The 27,803-nt window shown below is 43.9% G+C and overlaps 1 protein-coding gene across 2 annotated transcripts; it reads left to right on the plus strand.

The window, feature by feature from the left end:
* Nucleotides 1-10: 10 nt before the first annotated feature.
* Nucleotides 11-27,803, plus strand: LOC136325942 (flavin-containing monooxygenase 1). 2 transcript variants are annotated; one of them, XM_066261139.1, is made up of 8 exons: nucleotides 13-313; nucleotides 7,271-7,459; nucleotides 8,977-9,139; nucleotides 12,808-12,950; nucleotides 17,170-17,369; nucleotides 23,155-23,510; nucleotides 24,170-24,242; nucleotides 26,844-27,803. In XM_066261139.1, the coding sequence occupies exons 1-8, from the start codon at nucleotides 182-184 to the stop codon at nucleotides 27,178-27,180; spliced, it is 1,593 nt and encodes a 530-aa protein (XP_066117236.1). In that variant the 5' UTR covers nucleotides 13-181; the 3' UTR covers nucleotides 27,181-27,803. The 2 variants fall into 2 exon arrangements, with proteins under 2 accessions (XP_066117237.1, XP_066117236.1); XM_066261140.1 differs by lacking the exons at nucleotides 8,977-9,139; nucleotides 12,808-12,950 and having other exon boundaries at nucleotides 11-313.

The raw sequence follows: 27,803 nt of genomic DNA on the forward strand, positions 1-27,803 counted from the left end.
CAAGTAAAACACCTCTTTTCTCACATTCACAATGCTAGAGACCAGCTACAGATCATTCAACAGGAGCAAATCCCTCCAATCATCCAAAATCTTTCTTCGGATTTGCTAGAGCAGCCAAGGATGGGGTGGGGCTTCCACTTGTGAAAAGAAAGCTCCGCTGCACTCTGCCACACAGCAGAACATGGCCAAGCGGGTTGCAATTGTGGGAGCCGGGGTCAGTGGCCTGGCCTCCATCAAGTGCTGCCTAGAGGAAGGCCTGGAGCCCACCTGCTTTGAGAGGAGCAATGACCTTGGAGGCCTGTGGAGATTCACCGTAAGTGGGGTTTCAACCACTTTGTTGTATCTATTTAGAAAAGGGCTTGACCGATGCAAAAAGAGATGAGACTAGATTTCTTCCATGAGGGCCAGCTGCTCTGGGGAGGGGCTAGAAATGTCTGCTGAACAGGGAGCCAGGAAGGGCTACTGAAACTGAAAGAAAGAAACGGGGCGCAGCCTGCGCTTAAGTGGGAGGTACGTTGGCCACCCTGTAAGCTTTATCTAAACTCAGGAGGAAAACAGATACCCTGAAGTGTGGAAGAGGATGGAGTGGCTGGGACGGGCCAGGAAAGCCTAGATGAGGGGAGCAGGAGCAGAACCAGGGGGCTGAGGCAAGACCAGAGACGGCAGTGTTGGGGCAAAGGCATGAACAGAACACAGGAACTGTAGGCGCAGCCTGCAAGACTGAGCAGCGGCGCCTGCTTCCTGTCCCAGCCCTGCTCTAGCTGAAGTGTGACACCCAGGGCTCGACACAGAACATGTTCCATCCTCCAGGCCCTGCTTTCCAGGCTGTCTCAGTCCATGCCAAGAACAATCAGAAGTCAAGAATGTGGGTTTGGAGCTTCTTCTGTTCCTTGAGCAAAAGAAAGTAATGTTCTCAAATTTCAGCAGGGCTAGAGTCTGGACTGGAGAAGGGGTTGAGGAGAGCGGACTGTGAGGACTGTGAGCTCCGTGGCTCAGCCTGGGAAACATTAGCATTAGATCTTTCCAAATCTCCAATTCTCTGTTCTTTCCAAGAGGGCAAGAACATTTGCCCTGAGACTTAAACGTGCTGTGGAGAAAGCTGTGAGGAATAGTGAAAGGGAACAACGGGTCAGGTATCCTGGCCTCAGAGCCCCTGCAGCTAGAGAAAAAGAGCATTTCTCTATTCCAGAGGGTGGGATTTGGAACTGGAATCAAGTAACCGTTGGCTAACTCGGGAGCAGGCTCCAAAGGCCAAGGTTGCATAGGTCAGCTTGGCTCACATAAAGAATAACTGTATATCTTGAAATGTGTCCAGCCACTAAATGTGACCATCAATGTGTGAAGACCTCCCAAAGGGGACAGCTGAAAGAGCAGAGCTGTTCCCACGATTCAAACTGCCTATATTCCAATTGGATAGCAGAAACCCGACACCCATGCCAGCATAACTTTTCCTCCATGTCCACTGAACACATTGCTAATCAAGCATGCTACCCTTCCCCTGATGAGCCTCAGAATCCTTCTTAACACAGTACTCCAGAGAAGCGCTACTAATCCATCCAAGAGAGGGCTGAAACTGCCCAATAAAAGGGGTGATTAGGCTAAAATGATTTAGTTATTTGGTTAAAGTAATCTCAGTCAAAGCAAAGAGTGAACCCAGTTACCTTGGAATATCAGACCAAAATAAAGGTCCTTATATAAGTCACAGACATTATATAATTATAAAACACACAAAAAATAATCGATGTCTAAATTAAGAGAAACGAGTTCTACATGCAGCTGTGCCCAAGTAACTGTGTGACTTAGGCAGGTCCAACATCTATGCACAAAGCAGTGTGGGGACACAAAACTGAGACAGACTCACCCTGCCATCTAGGAGCCGTCAGGCTCATAGAAAAAGGGTGGGAACCTACAAGAAACGGTGCTGAGGGAAACCAGGGAAGGCTTCATGGAAGAGATGGTATATGATGGACTTTGAAGGATTTCAGCAGACAGAAGAGATTGTGTGGGAGACACCAAGGAGAGAATCAGTGAAAAAAGCCCTGGGCATGCTTGGAAAATAAAAATAGCTTCCTGGTGTGTGTGGTTTGTGTAAGAGAAATAATGGGAGGGTGGCTCAATGTGTGATCAAGAGATTCACACTCAATTTGGAAAGCAGTGGATGATGAAGAACAGAAATAAGGAGATTTGTTGTTGTTGTGTTTGTTTTTGTGATGTGAAGACCCAAATATATTCACAGGCAAAGAGAAAACATCTGGGTGGTGGGAAATGATTGACGACGTCCCAAATGGGACAAGACCCTGGCAGAGAAAGGAAGGAGTGGAGTTGCAGGCCCATATGGAAGGGTCTGCCTTGCAGAGTGGACAAAACCTCTTCAGAAACCGGTGGGAAATGAAAGGAAAACTGAACACAGAGGAGAAATGTTAAAGAGGGGAAAGACAGGAGCGCTCAAGGAAGCCTCAACCCTTTCGGGAAGAATGGCAACTGGGGAGCATGGGGAAAGAGTGCAGGTTGGGGGGGGGGGGACAATGAAGAGACATAGAGAAGGTCATGAAAAAACATTGAGGCACTGTTTTTTCATAGAAGTACGGGAAAGAGGGCCACCCAACAGTAGCCAGCCCAATTAATGAGCCATTCCATTTTTATAAAATGAGGACAAGGAACCAGTTTTAAAAAAACAGATAAGGCCTGACCTGTGGTGGCGCAGTGGATAAAGTGTCAACCTGGAAATGCTGAGGTCCCGGTTCGAAACCCTGGGCTTGCCTGGTCAAGGCACATATGGGAGTTGATGCTTCTAGCTCCTCCCCCTTCTCTCTCTCTGTCTCTCCTCTCTCTCTCTCTCTCTCTCTCTCTGTCTCTCCCTCTCCTCTCTAAAAAAAATAAATGAATAAAAAAAAAAACAGATAAAAACTGAATTACTCCCCTGGAAAGCAGGGCAAACCTCCCCCACCTTCACTCAGCAGCCTCCTCTTGCCACAGCAGCCTCTGTACGACCTCGGGTGCTTCTAGAGCCCAATTCAAAATCCCTGAACTAGTTGACCTTGAAGGGGCATTTCAGTTTTAACATGCTAGGAGTCTCCTAGGTCTTTCTAGAGACACCCTACCCCCACCTCCCCCAGGATAAACACACTCCACAAAAGGTGGGTTAAAAGTGTCTTTGCATTCAAAGCAAGTGGCCCACTCAAAACCTGTTCTAGCAAAGGCTGTGCTTGCTGGAAAGTGCACAAGGGAGATCCTTCATGCCTGTCCTGGGCAGAGGGAGCCTAACATAAAAATAGACAAGCAAACTGCAGAAACCCAGTGAGACACATGTGGACATGGTTTCCATTTCTCCAAAGATTATAGCGATATAGTCTTTTTATAAAACTTTTTATAAAACTACTGAACTTCATTCGACACCCAGAGGGCATGAATTTGGTCTCTTCCAGCCACCAGCCTTAAGCAAGGAAGAAACAGAAAAAGGTTGCAATGGAAAAGAAAGGTCACCATTCACTGGGGCTGGGAAGGGGGTTGCAGCCTTTTAAAAAAAAAAAGGATGCATTGGTAAAGAACCAACTTCTGACCACCAACTCAAGTGGTGGCAGGAGCTGTGTGTCTGTTCCACAACCATTCTCTCAGGGTCTTGAGAGGGCAGGGAGGCTTAGCACAACAGCACTATAGGCTGATGACCTCAACTATAGAGTAATATTGAAGAAATAAAATGTGAGGAATTGTCCTGTCACTCAACACTGATATTACACACTGACATCACCTAGAAATCATTATTCCATCTGTATTGGTAGAAACACATTGTGCTTTGCCCTTCACATCCCTGTGACATATTCCAGGGCCTGATAACCCTGAAATGAAGTCCTTCTTTATGTGCATCAAGGTCTTTTCCTCTGCTTATGAATCCTTTCACTTAGTCAACAAACATTTATTGAACACCTATTATGGGCCTATTATAATATATGTTTAGATTCAGTGAAAGCAATGATAAAGTATCACATTTCACTTCTATATCATTTTAAGAAATGATTCATGAATAATATGGAACATTCCTCAGCTATTTCTACTTCAAGGTTGGTAAACCTGATTCTTACAATCTTTCTCTAAAAACCTTACTTCTCTAAGTTCAGTAATCTTGGTAAGACTCCTTTAATTCAACCAACATTGACTGAATTCCTATCATCTTCGGGAGAATATAACTTATGGGGTTCCCTGGCTTATCCAATTTAAGGGAGTCCTTGTTACACTTTGACAACTAAAATGACATAACAGAACACTTCAAATTTTTTTGTTTTTACAGCAATCTTCACAATATGTATTATGCACATCTCTACCCCCATTAAACAGTATATATACTGTTATACTGATGTCCAAATCCATCCTTTTATTAGTGTTAACTAGAAATTGGCAGCACTAACAGAGTATTTTATTCACTGCCTGACAAGATGCCACAGAAAAGTAAGGGGACTTTGACCACACACTAATTGACTCCAACATGTTTATAACTAATGTTTCTCCCCTTATACTGACGGGGGGGGGAGGGGGGATTCTGAAATGTCTTCAAATGACTGCAGGCCAGGTGGAAGGAAGAGACAAGTTAATCAGTTAACAACTGAGGGCCAAAGCCAACAAAAGACTGGTAACATTCCAGAATGCAGGCTAAAACTCTGGATTAACTTCTGGGTGGCTCTTTCTTCGGTTATCTGAAGAGAATAGGTAGGCCTCTCTGCTTCCGGCTACCCGTGAACTTTCCAGACTGTCGCTCACAACCCACCCTAAAGAGCAAACACTCCTTCCTTACAGGTTATGCACCTGTCCCGAACCAGCCCCGCTCGACCTTCCACAGCCCCTTTATCTACAGCCTACATTAATTCGTTCAGAACAACTTACATCTTGTCCCGCAAACTGGTGGCATCAGAGCCCAGCCTATCCTAGGGCGGTGGACATGCTGCCTTCGTCATCCAACCCTGCTGGTGGTCAGACTGCACGCCACTGGACGGGTCCCTTCTTTGGCTAAGGCTCAATAAACCCTCTCTGTTAGACAAGCTTTCTGCTGTGAAGGTTTCCGTTTAACACAACAGTTTCTTCCCTTGCTGTGTGCTATCAGTTCTCGATATTACAGCTCTTCACAGCTGCTCCTATTGTTATTTTCTTCACAGAGCTGTTCCTATCGTCTATTTCCCCCCTATAGCCAAGAGGAAACCTGATCACCAAGAAGTGCTGTATTTTTAAAACTGATCTTCAATCGTTTATCAGTACCAAGTTCTGATCATGTAGTCTGTAAGGCTATAATTAAATATAAATTATCTTTCAAGGAAAGAATGTAATTATAGATTTTATGCACATTTGGATGACAGTTTTCAAACAAACCTTAAAATATCTCACACTGGAATGCCGTCCTCCCATGGATTAATACACAGTTTGCATCTTCTACAACTCATCACATAAGTTAGACAAGAACAAGACTGGTCTGTGTTTGACACAAAGGAGTCCACATACTTGGATACTGAGCAATGTCAAATTCCTGCTACAAAAGTTTCTTGACACTTATTCTCTGTTCCTGCACTCATCTCATCATGGGCTGATAATAAACAGCTGTGCAGACTACATCTTTGAATAGCAGTGCTTGAGATCTTCAGGCAGAAGGAAAGGTCAGGACTTAAACGGGCTTTCACAAAAGCCTTTTAAATTCCAGATTTCTGGATTGTCTGGATAAATAAGACGGTCAGATATGGGGTCACTGATAAGCAAGATACAACATGAGTTCAAAGCACAAAGACAGCCTGACCAGGCAGTGGCGCAGTGGATAGAGCGTCGGACTAGAATGAGGAAGGACCCAGGTTCGAGACCCCCGAGGTCGCCACCTTGAGTCCAGGCTCATCTGGTTTGAGCAAAAGCTCACCAGCTTGGACCCAAGGTCGCTGGCTCAAGCAAGGGGTTACTTGGTCTGCTGAAGGCCCACGGTCAAGGCACATATGAGAAAAGCAATCAATGAACAACTAAGGTGTCGCAATGTGCAACGAAAAACTAATGATTGATGCTTCTCATCTCTCTGTTCCTGTCTGTCTGTCCCTGTCTATCCCTCTCTCTGACTCTCTGTCTCTGTAAAAATAAATAAATAAATAAATAATAAAATAAAATTCCCAATTCTTAAAAAAAATAAAAGCACAAAGACATGCTGATAACCTTATGCCATGTGACCCACATCCATTTTATGCAGAGCCTGATTCATACCCTTTGAGGGGATCAAGATAAGTCCTCTCCACATGTGAGGTCTATGTTTATATTTCCACTTGTTTCCACAAATAATTAGCTTCCCATGGGGGAAAGAAAAAGAGTTATACATTTCCAACATGGCAAATAATATTCAAATACCAAGGACCTTCCCATTGAAATCAGAACACTGCAAAAGACAGAGGTGATGTATATTAAAAACAATTTAAACTGATTATTCAACCCATGGTAGTCATCTGAGATATTTATATTTGCCAGTTATTCAAGTCAAAAATGGGGGTGGGGATTAGGTTAGTGTTTGGTCATGCATACAGTTATCAAATCTGGAAGCCTTTTACCTGCTTCCTCTCCCAAGCCCTAAATCCTGTAAATTGTACCTTACTGCCTATAAATTATACCAATCCTACCTCTCTTGGTTTCAACTATCATTGCCTCTGCTCAGGCCCTCATTAACCATCAGGGGGATTTGTGTCTTAGGCTCTTACAGCCTCCTTCCTTTCCAGATCCTTCTAAGTCATCTTCTGTAGAACCAGAATTATCTTCCCAAAATTTCATATGAATCACTTCCACGTTAAAACATTAGAAAGACTGCCATAACCTTCCTATAAAATCCAAATTCTTGAACTTTAGCTATGAAATCCTTCATAATCTGAACCCCATTTTTCCATAATCCTTTCAATAATACCACATGAAACCAAAGAACCTAGGAATTGTCCATCATTCAGATACTATCTCCTGGCTCTTGTCTATGTCCATACTCTCCTGCATTTTGCTGTGATGATACGTGAATCTAGACAGGTGAGTTCATCCCAGGTTTGTTAGCACGTAATAAATGACATTGTAATTCCAATCATGAAGTTCATAGTGGGGTCCAATGTTCATCAAGGGCAGGATAGCAAATCCCACTAGAAAGGAGATAAGTGGCATATATTGTCTGGATCACCTTAATATTGGGTCAAAGTGTGATTGTGTAAAATTAATAGCCATTTCATGGGTGTGCATGCACACACACAAACACATCCATGCTCATGTGTATGCCCTGTCTATACAGGAACATGTTGAAGAAGGCAGAGCCAGCCTCTACAAGTCTGTGGTTTCCAACAGCTGCAAGGAGATGTCTTGTTACTCAGACTTTCCATTCCCAGAAGATTATCCAAACTACGTGCCCAATTCTCAATTCCTGGAATATCTCAAAATGTATGCAAACCAGTTCAACCTTCTGAAATACATTCAGTTCAAGGTAAGACAGAACATCAGTTAGGAGTCAAAAAGTACTTGTTGACCCATTTTCTCTGCTCTCTCTGTAAGCCCAGTCTTGGGCTTTGTAGAGGAGAAAATGAATTGACAAGACTGATGACACCTGGCTGGATTCCTTGTCCCCTTGTACCCAACCCCAACCCAAGTGAATCTGGAGTTGGAGGTGGATGCTTTGTGGAAAGATTCACACACATAAATTTTTAATTTGTAATACTTATATCCTAAGGGGCCTAAAAATATCAAACCACATTTTCAACTTGGGACAAATGACTGCACAAAGAGAAACTGAGAAGTCCTATCAGTGCCTGGGTACTCTCTTCTTGACTATCTTTTGATCAGAATGGGTGTGTGCAATGGCCCATACACAAGAAAACATCACTATTTAAGGGAAAAGTTTTTCTCAGTATCCTTGGGAATAGAAAAATATTTTTTTATTATTCGCATTGGCCATACCTGCCTCCCTTCCCATTTCAGAGGACAGAGACAGGAGGAATGTAGAAGGGTATGAGTAAATGAATAGATCTTCTTTCTTTCTCTTTTTTTCCTTCCTCTCCAAGAAACAAATGAAAATCCATGTGTTTCCCTTCTCCTGCTTCCTTCCCTATCAAACATGGGAATGTTGAGGAATTCATAGGCAATTCCACAGAGAAAGCAACATGAAAGGGAAAAGTGTAGCAAAACAAGTAGCAAATAAAATTTATACTTACAACTTTTAAAAGTACTCCTGATCAAAACAAAGTCAAAGAGATATCTCCACCTCCATGTTCATCACAGCAGACATGGAAACAACCTAATGAATAAAGAGAATACACTATATATTTTTATGTACATGCATGTATATAAAATGGAATGTACCTGACCAGGTGGTGGCGCAGTGGATAGAGCATCGGACTGGGATGCGGAGGACCCAGGTTCGAGACCCCCAAGGTCGCCAACTTGAGCGCAGGCTCATCTGGCTTGAACAAAAAGCTCACCAGCTTGGACCTAAGGTCGCTGGCTCGAGCAAGGGGTTACTCGGTCTGCTGAAGGCCCACGGTCAAGGCACACATATGAGGAAGCAATCAATGAACAACTAAGGTGTCACAACAAAAAACTGATAATTGATGCTTCTCATCTCTCTCCATTCCTGTCTGTCTGTCCCTATCTAACCCTCTCTCTGACTCTGTCTCTGTCCCTATAAAAAAAAATGGAATGTTGTTCAGCCATAAAAATAAAAGAAGGAAATTCTGCCATTTGCAAGAACATGGATAGACCTTGAGGGCATTATGCTAAGTGAAATAAGTCAGACAGAGAAACACAAATATTATATGATCTTAAATATAGAATCTAAAAATACGAACTCATAGAAACAATGGATTGGTAGTTGCCAGAGGTAACCCAATTCAATTATTAATTATGTTTAGTCTATGCTCTAGAATGTTTGGGATGTCAACTGGCACATTAGCCTTTATTGGAACCCTTGAAAACTATTCATCATGACAGCTCTGATTCTTTTTCCAGACTAAAGTATGCAGTATAACTAAATGCCCAGATTTTACTGTCACCGGCCAATGGGAGGTGGTCACTCTGCATGAAGGGAAACAAAAGTCCGCCATCTTTGATGCCATCATGGTCTGCACTGGTTTCCTTACTGACCCATATTTGCCACTGGACTCCTTCCCAGGTACACTTTCTGCAACTGACCTTAATTTGTCATATGTTCCAAACAACCTATGAGTACCAAAGAGTAGAATGAATAACTAACAAGCAGTTTTATTCTTCACTGAGGTTCAATGTCCCTCCTTGAGTGACTGGCGGCACTCAGAATGTCTTCTAAGATATGGGATGCCTGGACAAGTTGGTAGCCTAAGCACATTGCCAAAGTTGAGTTTACAGACCACCAAATTCAATCAGTGAATAAAGGAAAAAGCACTTTAATTGTTTTTTTTCTCTTACTATATGAGACATAGCAATTAACTAGATCAGAGGTTTATGGCACTAGATCACTCATCAACAGGAAGATAAGTCTTGGGAGCCAAGTGAAGACATCTTTGGTTCTCAATTTCTTTTTCTATCGTTTGCAACCATGCTTCATGTTAATCTCTGTCAAATATCAATTTGTTAATTTCATCTGCAGTAAAGTATTCAAAAAGTCAAAACTTCAGGAAATTTTTCTTTAAATATGACCTGTAGTGACCAAGGCTCATCTTCCAATAAATTCACATGTTTCCTTCCACTGGTCTTCAGTCTACCCCCAGAGATTATTCAAGTCAGGTCAAGTTAACATAAAGCATATCCTGGAAAATGCCATAGCCTAGAGCCACTGAAAGAAAGCACCAAGCTCAGTCTTCCCCCACCCCCAATGCAAGAGACTCTTCTCCAGTATCCCTGAGAGAGGCTCAACAGCCTCTGCTTCAACATGTTCAACAGTGAACTCTCATCATCCCACAAGACAACCCAAAATCTTCGTCAGTTGTTGCCTTCTGAGAAAATTCCTAAGCAACCAGCTACTCCAAATTCTTAGGAAGGAGTGCCTGCTACAAAATCACTCCAAGAATCAAGAAAGTTCTGTGGCATCGGGAATACATTGCATTTATTTAGTACCTCCAGTATACTGCATGAGGTACTAAGATTGTAGAGGTGGATAAGACATCATGTAGCCTGGAAGGAAGTAGATTTTTTTATAGGATTCCAATAGAGGAATCACACTCTAAATATAATTCTCAGCCTGACCAGGCAGTGGCGCACTGAATAGAGCATCATACTGGGATGCTGAGGACCCAGGTTCAAAATTCCGAGGTTGCCAGGTTGAGCATGGGCTCATCCAGCTTGAGCGCAGGCTCACCAGCTTGAGCACAGGATCACCAGCTTGAGCACAGGATCACCAGCTTGAGCGTGAGATCACAAACATGACCCCATGGTTGGTGGCTTGAAGCCCAAGGTCACTGGCTTGACTCCAAGGTTGCTGGCTTGAGCAAGGGGTCACTGGCTCAACTGAAGCCCCCCGGTCAAGGTACATATGAGAAAGCAATCAATGAACAACTAAGAAGCTGCAACGAAGAACTGATGTTTCTCATCTGTCTCCCTTCCTGTCTTGTCTGTCTCTGCTTTCCCTCTCTCTCTCACTAAAATTAAATAAATATAATCTTCATTTTATAACAAACTCATATACCTCTTGTGGTCCTGAATCTGGTCCCCAGATGTCACTCAAATCAGATCAGATTAGGAAAAAGCACACTTTGACAAGCGAATTAATCTTGGACCTTGCATTCAACCTTTCGAATCCTTTGTTTTTCCTCATAAGTTGAAGGGCTCTTGCTCCTTGCTTGTGAAAGCTCTATATGAATCAACTAGTATATAGGATGTTACTGTCCCATCGATTTCTATCAACCTTAAAATGGTAATGAGTCTTTGCACTTTTTTTAATGTCTTTATGCCATAATATTTCAATTTAGTTAATCATCTAGTAAATAAAATTAGAGGCTTAACTAGTGAAATGAAGTTCCTCCATTGAATAATCACTAATTTCTATATCTTATAAAGTCATGTATCCATAGTTCAGATCTTCTTAAAATTGAGTATGCTCTGCAAAAGAATGAAACTTGACTACAGTTTGTCCCCTTGTACTAAAAGTAATTCAAAATGGATCAAAGACCTAAATATAAGACCTGAAACAATAAAGTACATAGAAGAAGACATAGGTTCTAAACTCATGGACCTTGGTTTTTTTTTTGTTGGTTTTTTTTTTGTTTTTTGTATTTTTCTGAAGCTGGAAACGAGGAGAGACAGTCAGACAGACTCCCGCATGCGCCCGACCGGGATCCACCCAGCACGCCCACCAGGGGTGACGCTATGCCCACCAGGGGGCAATGCTCTGCCCCTCCGGGGCGTTGCTCTGCCGCGACCAGAGCCACTCTAGCGCCTGGGCCAGAGGCCAAGGAGCCATCCCCAGCGCCCGGGCCATCTTTGCTCCAATGGAGCCTTGGCTGCGGGAGGGGAAGAGAGAGACAGAGAGGAAGGAGGGGGTGGGGGGTGGAGAAGCAAATGGGCGCTTCTCCTATGTGCCCTGGCCAGGAATCGAACCCAGGTCCCCCGCACGCCAGACCGACGCTCTACCGCTGAACCAACTGGCCAGGGCCTGGACCTTGGTTTTAAAGAGCATTTTATGAATTTGACCCCAAAGGCAAGGGAAGTGAAGACAAAAATAAATGAATGGGAGGGACTACATCAGACTAAGAAGTTTTTGCTCAGCAAGAGAAACTGACAACAAAATAGACAGCCAACTAAATGGGAAATGATATTTTCAAACAACAGCTCAGATAAGGGCCTAATATCCAAAATATACAAAGAACTCATAAAACTCAATAACAAACAAAGAATCCAATAAAAAAATGGGAAAAGGACATGAACAGACACTTCTCCCAGGAAGAAATACAAACGACCAACAGATATATGAAAAGATGCTCATCTTCATTAGTTATTAGAGAAATGCAAATCAAAACTGCAATGAGATACCACCTCACACCTGTTAGATTAGCTATTATTAACAAGACAGGTAATAGCAAATGCTGGAGAGGCTGTGGAGAAAAAGGAACCCTCATTCACTGTTGGTGGGAATGTAAAGTAGTACAACCATATGGAAGAAAGTATGGTGGTTCCTCAAAAAACTGAAAATAGAACTACCTTATGACCCAGCAATCCCTCTACTGCGTATATACCCCAAAAACTCAGAAACATTGATACGTAAAGACACATACAGCCCCATGTTCAATGCAGCATTGTTCACAGTGACCAAGACATGGAAACAACCAAAAAGCCCTTCAATAGAAGACTGGATAAAGAAGATGTGGCACATATACACTATGGAATACTACTCAGCCATAAGAAATGATGACATCAGATCATTTACAACAAAATGGTAGGATCTTGATAACATTATATGGAGTGAAATAAGTAAATCAGAAAAAAACAAGAACTGCATTATTCCATACGTAGGTGGGACATAAAAATGAGACTAAGAGACATTGACAAGATTGTGGTGGTTACGGGGGGGGGGGGGGGGGGGGAGGGCAAAACAAAAAAAACTAGATAGAAGGTGACGGAGGACAATCTGACTTTGGGTGATGGGTATGCAACATAATTGATCGACAAGATAACCTGGACATGTTTTCTTTGAACATATGTACCCTGATTTATTGATGTCACCCTAGTAAAATTAATTAAAAAAAATTTTTTGAGTATGCTCTTATAAACAACCGAAGTCATGTGTCTAAAAGATGTCATTAACTGAAGAATACTCATGTTTCACTCACTGATCCTGGAAAGTCTCTATATGACTTATTTTTTTAATAGGTATAAATACATTTAAAGGCCAATACTTTCATAGCCGACAGTATAAACATCCAGATCTATTTAAGGACAAGAGAGTTCTTGTGATTGGAGTGGGAAATTCTGGCACAGACATTGCTGTGGAGGCCAGCCACGTGGCAAAGAAGGTACCATTCTTTTTTTATATATACATATATAAAGTTCTTTACTTTTTAATTTTAAATGTTTTTTATTTCCATTATAATTGCTTTTGAACCCATGAATTATCATTTTATTTTTTTTATTTTCCAATTATAGTTGGCATTCAGTATTATATTAGCTTCAGCTATACAGCAGATGGATTAGATCTTCTATGTTATGATCTTCTCCCCCCAACAAGCCTAGTGCCCATCTAACACCATACATAGTTATTACAATATTATTGACTATACTCCCTATGCTGTCCTTTACATCCCTGTGACTGTTTTTGTAATTGCCAAAAAGGGACTGTTCTCAATGTTATTTAATGAAGAGCTTTACCTTTAGACACATGGCTCAGGCAAACAGTGATGGACACCATGATAAATGCTGAAAGGAATAAAAATGCCTAAAACACATATATGAAATAAATCATTTAAAGTTGTTGCTAGTTTTTTTACTTTAAATGTTTATAAATTTTACTGCAAATACCAGGTGGCACCTTTGCTCCATAAGCTACATCTCAGATTTCCTATACTTGTTTTCCCAGTCATCCATGAGAGCTTCTGGAGGCATCCGCTTCTTTCCCAGGTCCACGGGCCAGATCCTGGCAGCTTCTCCTTGCTGAGATTTCCTCACTCCCTCCTTTTTGTATTAATTGTTGCCACCATCAGCAGATCCATACCACCTCACATTACAGCTGCTTCATTGTCCTCCCAACAGTAATTGTAGAAATAGTTCATATCTATTAGGGCTTACTCTGTGCTCAGCACTTCACTAAGCATTTGACTGCTTTGCCTCAACCAGTCATCAAAATGAACCACTGAACCTGACCAGGCGGTGGCACCGTGGATAAAGCGTCGGACTGGGATGCGGAAAACCCAGGTTCAAGACCCTGAGGTCGCCAGCTTGAGAGCGAGCTCATCTGGCTTGAGCAAAAAAAGCTCACCAGCTTGGACCCAACGTCGCTGACTTGAGCAAGGGGTCACTCGGTCTGCTGAAGGCCCGCGGTCAAGGCACATATGAGAAAGCAATCAATGAACAACTAAGGTGTCACAACGAGAAACTGATGATTGATGCTTCTCATCTCTCTCCATTCCTGCTTGTCTGTCTGTCCCTATCTATCCCTCTCTCTGAGTCTCTCTGTCCCTGTAAAAAAAAACACACACACACACAAAAAAACAAACCACTGAAACAAGTACCGTTAGCATCCTGAACACAGATGACAGAGCCAGTCCAAGTCTCTTTAATTTAAAGCCCCTGTCCCTAATTCTACTCTGAACCCTACCCCCAGTCCATTATATGACAACGTCTAGATGATGACACTCCTATGTTAAAAAAAACTTCTAATAACTCCTCTATCTCAAATGATAATAATATAGATGTATTAGCCCTGTATTATAGGGTTCTCCATAATCTGGTCCAAATCTGCCATTTTAATTTTACCTCCCACTACTTTCCTGCACAATCATCAACTATATAGTCTGACAGATGTATTTTTTTGAGAGGAGAGGAGATAGTGAGACAGATTCCCACATGCACCCCAATTGAGATCCACCTGGCAACCCTCATCTGGGGCCAATGTTTGAATCAACTAGATATTTTTAGTGCCTGAGGATGACACACTCAAACCAACAGAACCACTGGCTGCAGAAGGGGGAGATGGAAGGAAAGATAAGCAGATGATCACTTCTCATGTGTGCCTTGACCAGGAATCAAACCCAGGACATCCATACACCAGGTTGATGCTCTACCCACTGAGCCAACCAGCAGGGCAACAGATGTATTCTGATCCCTTTCCCATCCCCATACCTGTTTCCCCCTTCACTCACATGGCACTCCCCTTCTGCAATGCCCTTTCATGACCATTACATGGACACTCCAAGCTATCTCACCTCAACACAAAGGGATCTCTCTCTAGTAAGAATTTGTGTGATGCTGCAATTTACACTCCTCAGTTGGCACTTTTTAACTCTTACTATTGTTAATTACATTTACAGTATATATTTTCTTCCCAACTAAGCTATAAACTCATTGAGAGCCATCTGGCCAACATATACATATTAGTTGTTGGCTTCTAATATGCTGAATTTCATGCCAGGCACTGGAGACAGTCTGAAGAATGCAGTAACAAAAACAAGTCCCCACTATCATGCAGCATGTAGTTGTGGGGAAAACAGATGCCAGGCGAGTAAGTATAAAAAACTAGATCAATCACTGCCAGAGTGAAAGCAGCTATGAAGAAAACAGGATTGGGGCCCTGGCCGGTTGGCTCAGTGCTAGAGCGTCGGCCTGGTGTGCAGGAGTCCCGGGTTCGATTCCCAGCCAGGGCACACAGGAGAGGCGCCCATTTGCTTCTCCACCCCTCCCCCTCTCTTTCCTCTCTGTCTCTCTCTTCCCCTCCCGCAGCGAGGCTCCATTGGAGCAAAGATGGCCCAGGCGCTGAGGATGGCTCTGTGGCCTCCGCCTCAGACGCTAGAATGGCTCTGGACACAACAGAGCGACGCTCCAGAAGGGCAGAGCATCGCCTCCTGGTGGGCATGCCGGGTGGGTCCCGGCCGGGCGGATACCGGCCGGGTGCATGCGGGAGTCTGTCTGACTGCCTCCCTGTTTCCAGCTTCGGAAAAATGAAAAAAAAAAAAAAGAAAATAGGATTGGGAATGCATAACTTTGATATCCCCTTCTAGAACTTTCAAAAAAGGACTTGATGACTGATTTGTTGACCAATTGATTTAGAAAGACTTAGCAGTCTGATGAAGTCATCCTGAAGAAATAGAAAAGGGCCATGAAACAAAAATTAGCACAGTCTCATCTACTATGACCACCACATGTAGGTATTATGTCTTAAGTTTTTCATCGTTTTAAATTTTTTCCAATCAGAAAACATGCATTGGCACACATCATTTCTGTATCAACTGTGAAACTCCTTTCAGTTTAGAACACAGTTCATACCTACCAATATTTTCTCTGATTCTGCATCATGACAAAGAGGCAAGTTCAGTGCAAATATAATTCTAATATCAGAATCACTGATACGCTCACAATTCTTGTCCCATGCTTCTTGTATTATATATATACTGCTCCAATATAAGGCCAAACAACTTATATAACAAAACAGTGAGACTGTAGCTCTGGACACCATAGCCCAGTTTATTGGGGAAAAAAAACATCAGTTAAATCAGTTGTTTTGTTGGAAAAATAGTAAGATGGTGGACTAAATTATCTGAGTTTTAAACAGCTGTACAGCCTGACCTGTGGTGGCGCAGTGGATAAAGCGTCGTCCTGGAAATGCTGAGGTCGCCAGTTCGAAACCCTGGGCTTGCCTGATCAAGACACATATGGGAGTTGATGCTTCCAGCTCCTCTCCACTTCTCTCTCTCTCTGTCTCTCTCTCCTCTCTAAAAAAAAATGAATAAATAAAATAAAATTTAAACAGCTGTACAGACAACTTGTCATTGTGTAGGTACAAAAAAAGAGATTAGCTTAGTGAACTCAGTCAGCTGGTAAACTCAGTCAATTTATAAGTAAAACAAACAAACAAAGCCTACCAAAACATACCGTATTACTGAATTTTACTGTCAGGTCAAACAATGGCTTCTGTTGAAACCCTTTCTAGACACCTTTCACTTGCTGCCATACCCTGTTCTTACTGCCTACAATTGTTATAATATGTCCTAAGGCATTTTAATACTCTAGATACCCAAACCATTATCTCAAAAGAATAACTTTAAAATAGGAGCTAGGGAAGGCAAACTATCTCGTTAGAGATGGGCTTTGAGGGTGGCAGGCATTTTGCTGTCAATTAATGAAACTTCTTTTTTTTTTTACAGAGACAGAGAGAGAGTCAGAGAGAGGGACAGACAGGGACAGACAGACAGGAACGGAGAGATGAGAGGCATCAATCATCAGTTTTTCGTTGCGCATTGCTCTCTCATATGTGCCTTGACCACGGGCCTTCAGCAGACCGAGTAACCCCTTGCTCGAGCCAGCGACCTTGGGTCCACGCTGGTAAGCTTTTGCTCAAACCAGATGAGCCCGCACTCAAGCTGGCGACCTCGGGGTCTCAAACCTGGGTCCTCAGCATCACAGTCCGATGCTCTATCCACTGCGCCACCACCTGGTCAGGCCAATTAATGAAACTTCTTGAATCTCAAGCAGGCCAGCCCTGTCCACTGTGTCAGACTGAGTGACCACTCTAATTCCTTCCAGGTGTTCCTTAGCACCACAGGAGGGGCATGGGTGATGAGCCGGATCTCCACCAGAGGGCTCCCATGGGACATGGTGTTCATGACTCGATTTCAGAACATGTTCAGAAATTCCCTCCCGACTCCAATCGTAAACTGGTGGATGGCGAGAAACATAAACAGCTGGTTCAATCATGCACATTTTGGCTTAATGCCAGAAGACAGGTAAATATGATGTATCTGCAGAGGGCTTCCCTTCCAATCCTTCTCCTGGCCTAGCCAAACCAGGCAATAACACAACATGACGGAATCTGAAGGGAAATTTTGTACACACTTCCTTGATCAGAGTAGTTAACCACTTCTGAGTTCTGGGTAAGTAAAATTATAAATTCCATCTTGTCAACACCCTTTACAGTGAGGATTATTATAATCTCCTCTGTACTATGGGTAAGCTTGGCTTAGAGAAGAAGTTCTGTCACTTGTCCATGCTCATTTAGTTTTAAGTGAGCTCTGTGATCTTGGCAAGTTACTTAAGCCTCAGCTGCAGCAATCCTTTGATATTATTCTGTATTAGTTTCAGGTGTACAGCATAGCGGTTAGACAAACATGTGCTGCAAAGTGTTTCTCCCGATATTTCCATTTCGCACCTGGCACCACGCATAGTCATTACAATATTATTGACTATATTCTCTCTGCTGTACTCTACATCTCCATGACTGTTTCATGACTACCAGTTTATACTTCTCAATTCCTTCACCTTTTTCACCCAGTCCCAACCCATTCCCCACCACACCCATCTACCTCTGGCAACCATCCTCTGTTTTCTGTCTATGAGTCTGTTTCTGATTTGTTTTGTCTTTTAGGTTCCACATATAAGTGAAATCATACTTGTCTTGATCTGACTTAGCATAATACCCTCTAGGTCTGTCCATGCTGTGGCAAAATGGGAGGACTTCATCCTTCTTTATGGCTGGGTAATATTCCATCGCACCAGTGCTTACTCACCCAATCAAGAGAATGATGGGTCTACGATCTTTTGTTGTGTGTGATGGGGGGGGGGGGGGCACGACGACACGGACGACAGACAGACAGGAAGGGAGAGAAATGAGAAGCTTCAATTCTTTGTTGCAGCTCCTTAGTTGTTCACGAATTTCTTTCTCATGTGTGCCTTGATATGGGGGGGGGGGGCTCCAGCAGACCGAGTGACCCCTTGCTCAAGCTGGTGACCTTTTGCTCAAACCAGATGAGCCTGCACTCAAGCTGGCGACCTCAGGGTTTCAAACCTGGGTCCTCCACATCCTAGGCAGACGCTCTATCCACTGCGCCACTGCCTAGTCAGGCTCTAAGACTTTCTATGACAAAAACAACACACCAGTACAGTTTTCCTGGATAGGAAAACTTGAACCACCATCTCCTTAACGGCGCTGACCTGCTCCTCCACACTTCAGGCTTGCAACCCACAGTAAATGCAAGACCCTGTGCTGTCCCTCCTGCCCCAGCTAACAGTGCACTCCGGCCAAAAGGTTACTAGGAGGTCACTAGGCCCTCAGAAGCCGGTGGCGGCAGGGAAGTCGGCCTCGCCCTCCGTGAGCACCGCAGTTGACACGCCTCCTGCCCCACCTCCCCACCCCCGGCACCCAGGAAGCAGCGCCTGACAACATAGACCGGAACCGGCCGCTCGGAGACGGCGGGGAAGCCGAGAACCTTCTGGAAGCTTCAGGAACTGCCGGGCCCTGACCTCCCGGACAGGACAGGTTGGCGGGAGTGGCCCTGCGGCCTTTGCCTACCTGCAGGATCCCCTCAGCACGCCCCAGCTACGCAGCCGGGGGTCCTCTGCCCCAGAACAGCAGCAGCAAACACGGGAGCCACAGGGTGTCGTCGTCGTCCTCTGTCGTCAGGCCGCCCTGCCTCTCCCACAGGCGCGGCCCTGGCGCCCAGAGTGCATGCCCAGTCCTGGAACTGCTCTGCGCCTGCGCGCAGGGCGGCTCCCTGTAGGTCACCTTGTGGGTCGCCTTCAAAACAACCGACAGAGAGAGATGGTGTAGGGAAACTGGGGAAGGGCAACGTGTGGCAGCCACAGCAGGCTCCAGGCGGAGGAGCCCGTGAGCATCCTTCTCCGTCCCCTCCACCTCCACAAGGTGGGAGGGGCACCATGAAGGGCTCAGCCTACCTGCTGGATCACCTGAGCGTGGTCCCAGCTGCCTAACCTGGATTTATCTTGACCACATGAAGCAAGCGGAAGCAATATAGCATCACCGTGCGCACCTGCCCAGCTCCAACCTGCTTCCCAAAACTACCCGGCACAGAAAGCCCACCCAGAGGTCTCCATGGGACCACTTTCTGAACAACAAACGAAAGAGAGGCTGTATTCAAAAGGCTAGGTTTCGGCCCTGGCCGGTTGGCTCAGTGGTAGAGCATCGGCCTGGCGTACAGAAGTCCTGGGTTCGGTTCCCGGCCAGGGCACACAGGAGAGGCGCCCATCTGCTTCTCCACCCCTCCCCCTCTCCTTCCTCTCTGTCTCTCTCTTCCCCTCCCGCAGCCAAGGCTCCACTGGAGCAAAGATGGCCCGGGCACTGGGGATGGCTCCGCTCGCGCGGAGCGATGCCCCAGAGGGGCAGAGCGTCGCGTCGCCCCTGGTGGGCGTGCCGGGTAGATCCCGGTCGGGCGCATGTGGGAGTCTGTCTAACTGTTTCTCCCCGTTTCGGGCTTCAGAAAAATACAGAAGAAAAAAAAAACGGCTGGGTTTCTGCGGAAACCCCCTGCAGACTGCTGGAATTCTCTCAGGTTGGATGAACTGCTGAGGGCTGTGGTTTAAGTACCCTTCACCTCCATAGGGTGGACGGAGCTCTGTCCAGGTGCTCCGGCCTGGCTGCAGGTCGCTGTCATGTGTTCCTGGACACATCCCTGAAGCCCATTTTGGCTGGAACAAAGCCTATTAGGCAGGATCAACAGGGCAGCACCACACACACCTGACCTCCCCACCTGGAACACCTTAGGTACCTACTTGGCTCCTGTGAGCCTGCCAAAACCACCTGGCACACACTGCCTGCCCTGAGGCTGCTTCCATGTAAGACCACTTTTCCAAGACTGGAAGAGACAGCTATTTTGTCTAATTCATATGAACAAACATAGGAAGTCAAACAAAATGAAAAAACAAATATATCTCTCAAGTAAAGGAACAAGAACAATCCCTAGGTAAAAACAAAGAAAATGAAGATAAGTAATTTGCCAGATAAAGAATTCAAAGAAAGGGTCATAAGGACACCAAACTTGAGAGTAAGATAGAGGAACTTAGGATGAATTTCAACAAAGAGAACATATAAGAAAGAATCAAGCAGACATGACACATACAATAACTGAAATGAAAAACACATTAGAAGGAATGAACAGCATATTAAGTAGCACAGAAGTACAGATCAGCAACCTGGCACACAGACTAGTAGAAATCAACCACTCGGTACAGCAGAAAGGAAAAAGAATTTTAAATAATGAGGGTAGCTTAAGGGACATCTGGGATAATGTCGCATTATACAGAACTCAGAAGAAGAAAGAAAGGGACATAAACCATTTTTAAAAAATAATAGCTAAAAACTTTCCTAACCTGGTAAAACCAAGAATTTTTGCACATTGAAGGAAACCATCAACAAGTGAAAAGACAACCTATATTGAGTAGGAGAACACATTTATAAATGATATATCCAATAAAGAGTTAATATGTAAAATATATATATATATATATATATATATATTTTTTTACAAAGAGTGAGAGTCAGAGAGAGGGATAGATAGGGACAGACAGATAGGAACAGAGAGAGATGAGAAGCATCAATCATTAGTTTTTCATTGTGACACCTTAGTTGTTCATTGATTGCTTTCTCATATGTGCCTTAACCATGGGGCTACAGCAGACCGAGTAACCCCTTGCTCAAGCCAGCGACCTTGGGTCCAAGCTGGTGAGCTTTGCTCAAACCAGCTGAGCCTGCGCTCAAGCTGGTGACCTCAGGGTCTTGAACCTGGGCCCTCCACGTCCCAGTCCGACGCGTCCGACGCTCTATCCACTGTGCCACTGCCTGGTCAGGCTGTAAAATACATTTTTTAAACTCTTACAATGTAACACCAAAAAGAACTCCAAATAACCCAAATTTTAAAATGGGCAGAGCACCTGAATAGACATTTCTCCCTAAAAGATATACAGATGGCCAACAGACATATGGAAAGGTGTTCAACATCACTAATCATTAAGGAAATGCAACTTAAGACCACATGAAATATCACCTCACATCTGTTAGAACGGCTATCATCATAAATCAAATTACAAGTGCTGGTGAGGATGTAGAGAAAAGGGGACCTCATGTATCATTGATAGGATTATAAATTAGTGCACCACTGTGGAAAATAGTATAAAGAGTTCTCAAAAAGTTAAAAATAGACCTGTGGTGGCACAGTGGATAAAGTGTTGACCTGGAAATGCTGAGGTCACCGGTTCGAAACCCTGGGCTTGCCTGGTCAAGGCACATATGGGAGTTGATGCTTCTAGCTCCTCCCCCCCTTCTGTCTCTCCTCTGTCTCTCCCTCTCCTCTCTAAAATAAAAAAATTAAAAAAATTAAAAATAAAAAAGTTAAAAATAGAACTACCATATGATCCAGCAATTCCACTTCTGGGTATTTATCCAAAGAAACCAAAAACACAAATTCAAAAGATAATGCACCCTTATGTTCATTGTAGCATTACTAGTAATAGCCAAGATATGGGGGCAACCTAGATGTTTATCAATAGATGAATGGATAAAGAATATGTGGTATATATACAATGGAATATTATTTAGCAATAAAAAAGAATGAAATCTTGCCATTTGTGACAGTGTGGATAGACCTAGAGAATATGCTAAGTGAAGTAAGTCAGAGAAAGACAAATGCAATACAATCTCACTTCTAGGTGGAATCTAAAATAACAAATTAAGTCAGTGGTTCTCAACCTTTCTAATGCCGTGACCCCGCAATACAGTTCCTCATGTTGTGGTGACCCCAAACCAAAAAATAATTTTGGTGGCTACCTTATAACTGTAATTTTGCTACAGTTATGATTCGAAATGTAAATACCTGATATGCATTATGTATTTTCCAATGGCTTTAGGCGACCCCGCCGGGGTTGCGACCCACAGGTTGAGAACCGCTGAATTAAGTGGATAAACAAAAACCCACAGATACAGACAAGAAGCTGATGGTTGCCAAAGGCAGGGGGTAGGAGATAGGAATTTTTATAAAAAGCTCAGGTTTCATGGTGTGGGCTCTTTGATTGTAACAAAGGCACCACAGGGTGGGGGGACTGGATAGAGGGGATTCTGTGCATGTGGAGGGGCAGAGGATATATGGTAAATCTCTGTACTTGTGACTCAATTTTGCTGTGAACCAAAAACTGCAATAAGAAATCAAGTCTATTCAAAAAAATTTTTTTTAAGCTCAAGAAGAAAAAAACAGCCCTGGCCGATTGGCTCAGCAGTAGAGCGTCGGCCTAGCGTGCGGAGGACCCGGATTCCCGGCCAGGGCACATAGGAGAGGCGCTCATTTGCTTCTCCACCCCTCCGCCACGCTTTCCTCTCTGTCTCTCTCTTCCCCTCCCGCAGCCGAGGCTCCATTGGAGCAAAGATGGCCCGGGCGCTGGGCATGGCTCTGTGGCCTCTGCCCCAGGCACTAGAGTGGCTCTGGTCGCAACATGGCGACGCCCAGGATGGGCAGAGCATCGCCCCCTGGTGGGCAGAGCGTCGCCCCATGGTGGGCGTGCCGGGTGGATTTCGGTCGGGCACATGCGGGAGTCTGTCTGACTGTCTCTCCCTGTTTCCAGCTTCAGAAAAATGAAAAGAAAAAAAAAAAGAAAAAAACAAAAGACTGCCACCTCCTGCCTAGATAGGAGCAGGTTCCCCAAATGAAGATGGAAAGGGAGGAGTTGGGAGGGCTGTGGTAACGTCCACTGGCATATTTCTCTCTCCCGTGTTTTCGTGTTTTCGTTTAGGACACAGCTGAAAGAGCCGGTGATAAATGATGAACTCCCGGGCCGCATCATCACCGGGAAAGTGCTCATCAAGCCAAGCATAAAGGAGGTGAAGGAAAACTCTGTCATATTTAAGTGTACCTCAGAGGAACAGCCCATTGACATCATTGTCTTTGCCACGGGGTACACCTTTGCTTTCCCCTTTCTTGACGAAGCTGCAGTGAAAGTCGAAGATGGCCAGGCATCGCTGTACAAGTACATCTTCCCCGCCCACCTGGAAAAGCCAACCCTGGCTGTCATTGGCCTCATCAAACCCTTAGGTTCCATGATACCCACAGGAGAAACGCAAGCTCGGTGGGCTGTCCGCGTCCTGAAAGGTAAGTGGGTGAGAACTAGCAGGGCAGAGGAATTCCGTTTGCCATGTTATTTTGGAAACTGGAAATTTGGAGACCCTCCCTTGCTCCTGTCCAAAGCAATAGACTCTTTAAAAGCAGGATTTATTCTATTGTTCACTGAATTACACTATCATAATGAACATATACCATTACCATCACAAAAGATAAATCAAAGCTCATAAAATATAAGCTGAACTTGGTACACACAATATGGTGTACAGAGATGTGTTGTAGAATTGGGCTCCTAAAACCTGTATAATTATGTTTACCGGTGTGTGTGTATGTGTGTGTGTGTGTGTGTGTATTTATATACACAATACTATATATATGTTATATATGGTTGATGGAATCAACTGATTCAATTAAAATGTAAGAATTCAACCAATTCATTGACAAAATTCAGGCAACCCAGTTGTGAGATTCTGTCATATCAACTAAGTAGTGAGATGACCAGAGGCTGATCTTTTCTGCTGGGAGCACTGTGACCAGGAACAGACCACCAGTCCACTTAAGCTGCTAGCATATTTGCCAGTAGAATCGACAAGGAACTAGAAATAAAAGCTGAGCAGCAGTAAAGCATATTTACCCACTTAGCAAGAACCCAAACCTATAGTGAAATTGTAATTTTACGTGTTTTCTAGGTGTGAATAAATTACCTCCTCAAAGTGTCATGATAGAAGAAGTTAATGCAAGGAAAGAGAACAGGCCCAATGGGTAAGTTGACTACTTCTGCGTCCTTCTTGAATTATAACTGAAACTGGTAAACACCAGAGCAAAGAGAGGTGAGGGTGACACCGGAGGAAAAAAAGAAGCACCTAAGACTGAGAGGGGAGAAACTAGGATAATCTGTTTAAGGACAGAAAGGGAAATTGAGACATTTTCATGTCCCAAAATCATCACTTCAGACCGTGATCATCTGGCACCACCTGGAGTTTGGATTCTAAACCAACTATCATTAACTCTTCTCTACCAGATGCATTATTTCATTCTTTCTCCACAATCAGCAGGCAGTTATATGTATCCACACTGACATTAGGAGGGTCTGCTCAAACATTCATTCAACTAATCTGTATTCAGCTTATTTTATTCAACCCAATCTCGAACAAGAGTCGGCAAACTATGGCCTGGTCGCCAAATCTATGGAACACTTGTCCTTTTCTTTTACATTCTTAAATATCTGGAACAAGAGAAAAGAAAAAAGAGACTATTTTGCAATATGTGAAAATTACATGAAATTCAGTGGCCAACAGGTTTTATCAGAACATAGCCTCACTCATTAATTTACTTATTACCCATGGCTGCTTTCAAGTTATAACAGAGTTCATTAGTTGAAGTAGAGACAATAATATGGCCCCTGAAGCCTCAAAAACTGACTCTCTCCAGCCCTTTGCAGAAAAAGGCTGTAAAAAACCCATCCCTAAAATAAAAAAATAACCCATCCCTAGTGGAGGGGTTTCTACTTTTCTACTCTTTGTCCATCTATCCAGGGCCAAGGATAACGGAAGGGAGGCAGCAGTAAGGGAGTCTTGCCCTACCCACCCACCCACTCTCACTCCTAATCCAACCGAAACATCTCTGCTCTTATCTGTTGTACTGTGTAGAGCAGGGGTTGGGAAACTTTTTGGCTGAGAGAGCCATGAATGCCACATATTTTAAAATGTAATTCCATGAGAGCCATACAATGACCCATGTACGATACGCATTATCCAATAAAAATTTGGTATTGTCCCGGAGGACAGCTGTGATTGGCTCCAGCCACCCGCAACCATGAACATGAGCTGTAGAAAATGAATGGATTGTAATACATGAGAATGTTTTATATTTTTAACGTTGTTATTTTTTTAATTAAAGATTTATCTGCAAACCAGATGCAGCCATCAAAAGCACCACATCTGGCTCGCGAGCCATAGGTTCCTGATCCCTGGTGTAGAGTTTTGATGTAAATTTTCACTTTAAAAGAAAGGGGGGAGGCCTGACCTGTGGTGGCGCAGTGGATAAAGCGTCGACCTGGAAATGCTGAGGTCACTGGTTCAAAACCCTGGGCTTGCCTGGTCAAGGCACATATGGGAGTTGATGCTTCCAGCTCCTCCCTCCCTTCTCTCTCTCTGTCTTTCCTCTCTCTGTCTCTCTCTCTCCCTCTCTCTCTCCTCTCTAAAAATGAATAAATAAAATTAAATTAAAAAAAATTAAAAAAAAAGAATACCTATAGACTTTAAGGGAAAAAAAAGAAAGGGGGGAGGCCCTGGCCTGTTGGCTCAGTGGTAGAGCATCGGCCTGGGGTACAGGAGTCCCGGGTTTGATTCCCGGCCAGGGCACACAGAAGAAGCACCCATCTGCTTCTCCACCCCTCCCCCTCTCCTTCCTCTCTGTCTCTCTCTTCCCTTCCTGCAGCAAAGGCTCCACTGGAGCAAAGTTGGCCCAGGCACTGAGGATGACTCCATGGCCTCTGCCTCAGGCTCTAGAGTGGCTCTGGTTGCAACAGAGCAATGCCCCAGATGGGCAGAGCATCGCCCCCTGGTGGGCATGCCAGGTGGATCCCAGTCAGGTGCATGCGGGAGTCTGTCTGACTGCCTCCCTGTTTCCAACTTCAGAAAAATACAAAAAATAAAAAATAAAAAAATAAAAGAAAAGAAGGGGGAGGGGCTTCTAAGTACAAAAAAAGTTCTAAAATCACTGCTTTTAAGAAACATCACTTCTTTCATTTATATCATATATGCTTCCAAAAAATTCAACTGTTGATCTATTTCCATGGTATATCCCAAAGCAATAAAACCATGTTAGCTGTCTCTCCTTTATTCTGAACCTGGAGTGTGATTTGATCTCCATTATGGAATCCTAGTGTAACCTAGACAACAATTAGAGCTACACAATGCAAGAGCTGCTTTCCGCAATAGGGCAGTCGATTTTAGGGACTGATACCAACCAGCATTACAGGGAATTCCACCCTATTGATTTTTGTGGCTTTTTATATTATACAAATCTAGCAATAATTGAGTTTTAGAAAGGTTTAGGAATCATAAAACTATGCAAAATATGTTTTTCCTAGAAATTGCTAATCATTTGACAAAAGAACTAACGTAATACTAGTGGCACTGTGAGCATTTGGAAAGTAATATAGCATCTTTTCAGGGAAGTCCTCTTGTCATTAACTAACGCAGTGAGACCATTAGAGAGCTATGGGCATGGAGGGAAGAATCCAGAAACCACTCCAAATTTTGCAGCATCATTAACTTTCGGCACTTTTACTTAGTTCTAAGAATATCATCATTTTATATTTTTGTCTTCCCCTTTCCCCCCAATCTTCCTTTTATAAAGGTTTGGCTTGTGTTACTGCAAAGCTTTGCAATCAGATTATATCACATACATAGATGACCTTCTGACCTACATCAATGCAAAACCCAACCTGCTCTCTCTGCTCCTGACGGATCCACGCCTGGCTTTGACCGTCTTCTTTGGCCCGTGCACACCGTACCAGTTCCGCTTGACTGGCCCAGGGAAATGGAAGGGAGCCAGAAACGCCATCCTGACCCAGTGGGACCGAACATTCAACACCACCAAAACTCGCACTGTACAAGAATCCCCATTTCCCTTTGCAAGCTTACTGACTATCTTTCTGGTTTTGCTTGCGGCCATTTTCCTGGTTTTCCTATAAATAAAAGATTACCTACACAATTTGTCAGGTGCACAGAGTAGATTCCCCTGCCTGCCTTTGAGTCTCTGCGAAACACTAGTGATGGTTGCTGAGTTTCTTGCGGTAAAAAGCTCTATCTTCATAGGGAAGGCTGAACTGGATGATCCAACAAGTAAGTGCAGTTGGACATCGGAAGGTCAGTGGATTTGTCCAAAGTAACAGAGCTGATGAGTGGCTAAGTCAGGACCTAGGTCTCCATAACATACTTCCAGGGCTCTTGACTCCACCATTGAAGCCTGTTGTTTCTAATGTGGAAATTGCTTCTGAAGTCTTAGAGTGATATCATAAAAGTCATAGTACAAGGGACATGACTCCATGCAAGGATGTAGATGTCTGTCTCCCTCTCTCTGCCTATGAGAGCCAATGTATATGTCTGGAATTTCACAGGTCTTTCCCTTTATGTCCACCACTATGTTTCTGAATCTCCACATGTAGCTTTTCCCCTGTTTGTCGCCTCCCCGCTTCTTCTCTGACCATGGCCATGCTAAACCCATTCTATGGCCAATGTGTAGAACAGACCCGGATGGCGACTTATAAAAAAGAAAAGACAATAAAATGAAAGGTGAACCTCGAAGTCCATTCAC

This window comes from Saccopteryx bilineata, chromosome 2 (genome assembly GCF_036850765.1).
Source record: "Saccopteryx bilineata isolate mSacBil1 chromosome 2, mSacBil1_pri_phased_curated, whole genome shotgun sequence".
In the NCBI taxonomy this organism is placed as follows: Eukaryota; Metazoa; Chordata; class Mammalia; order Chiroptera; family Emballonuridae; genus Saccopteryx; species Saccopteryx bilineata.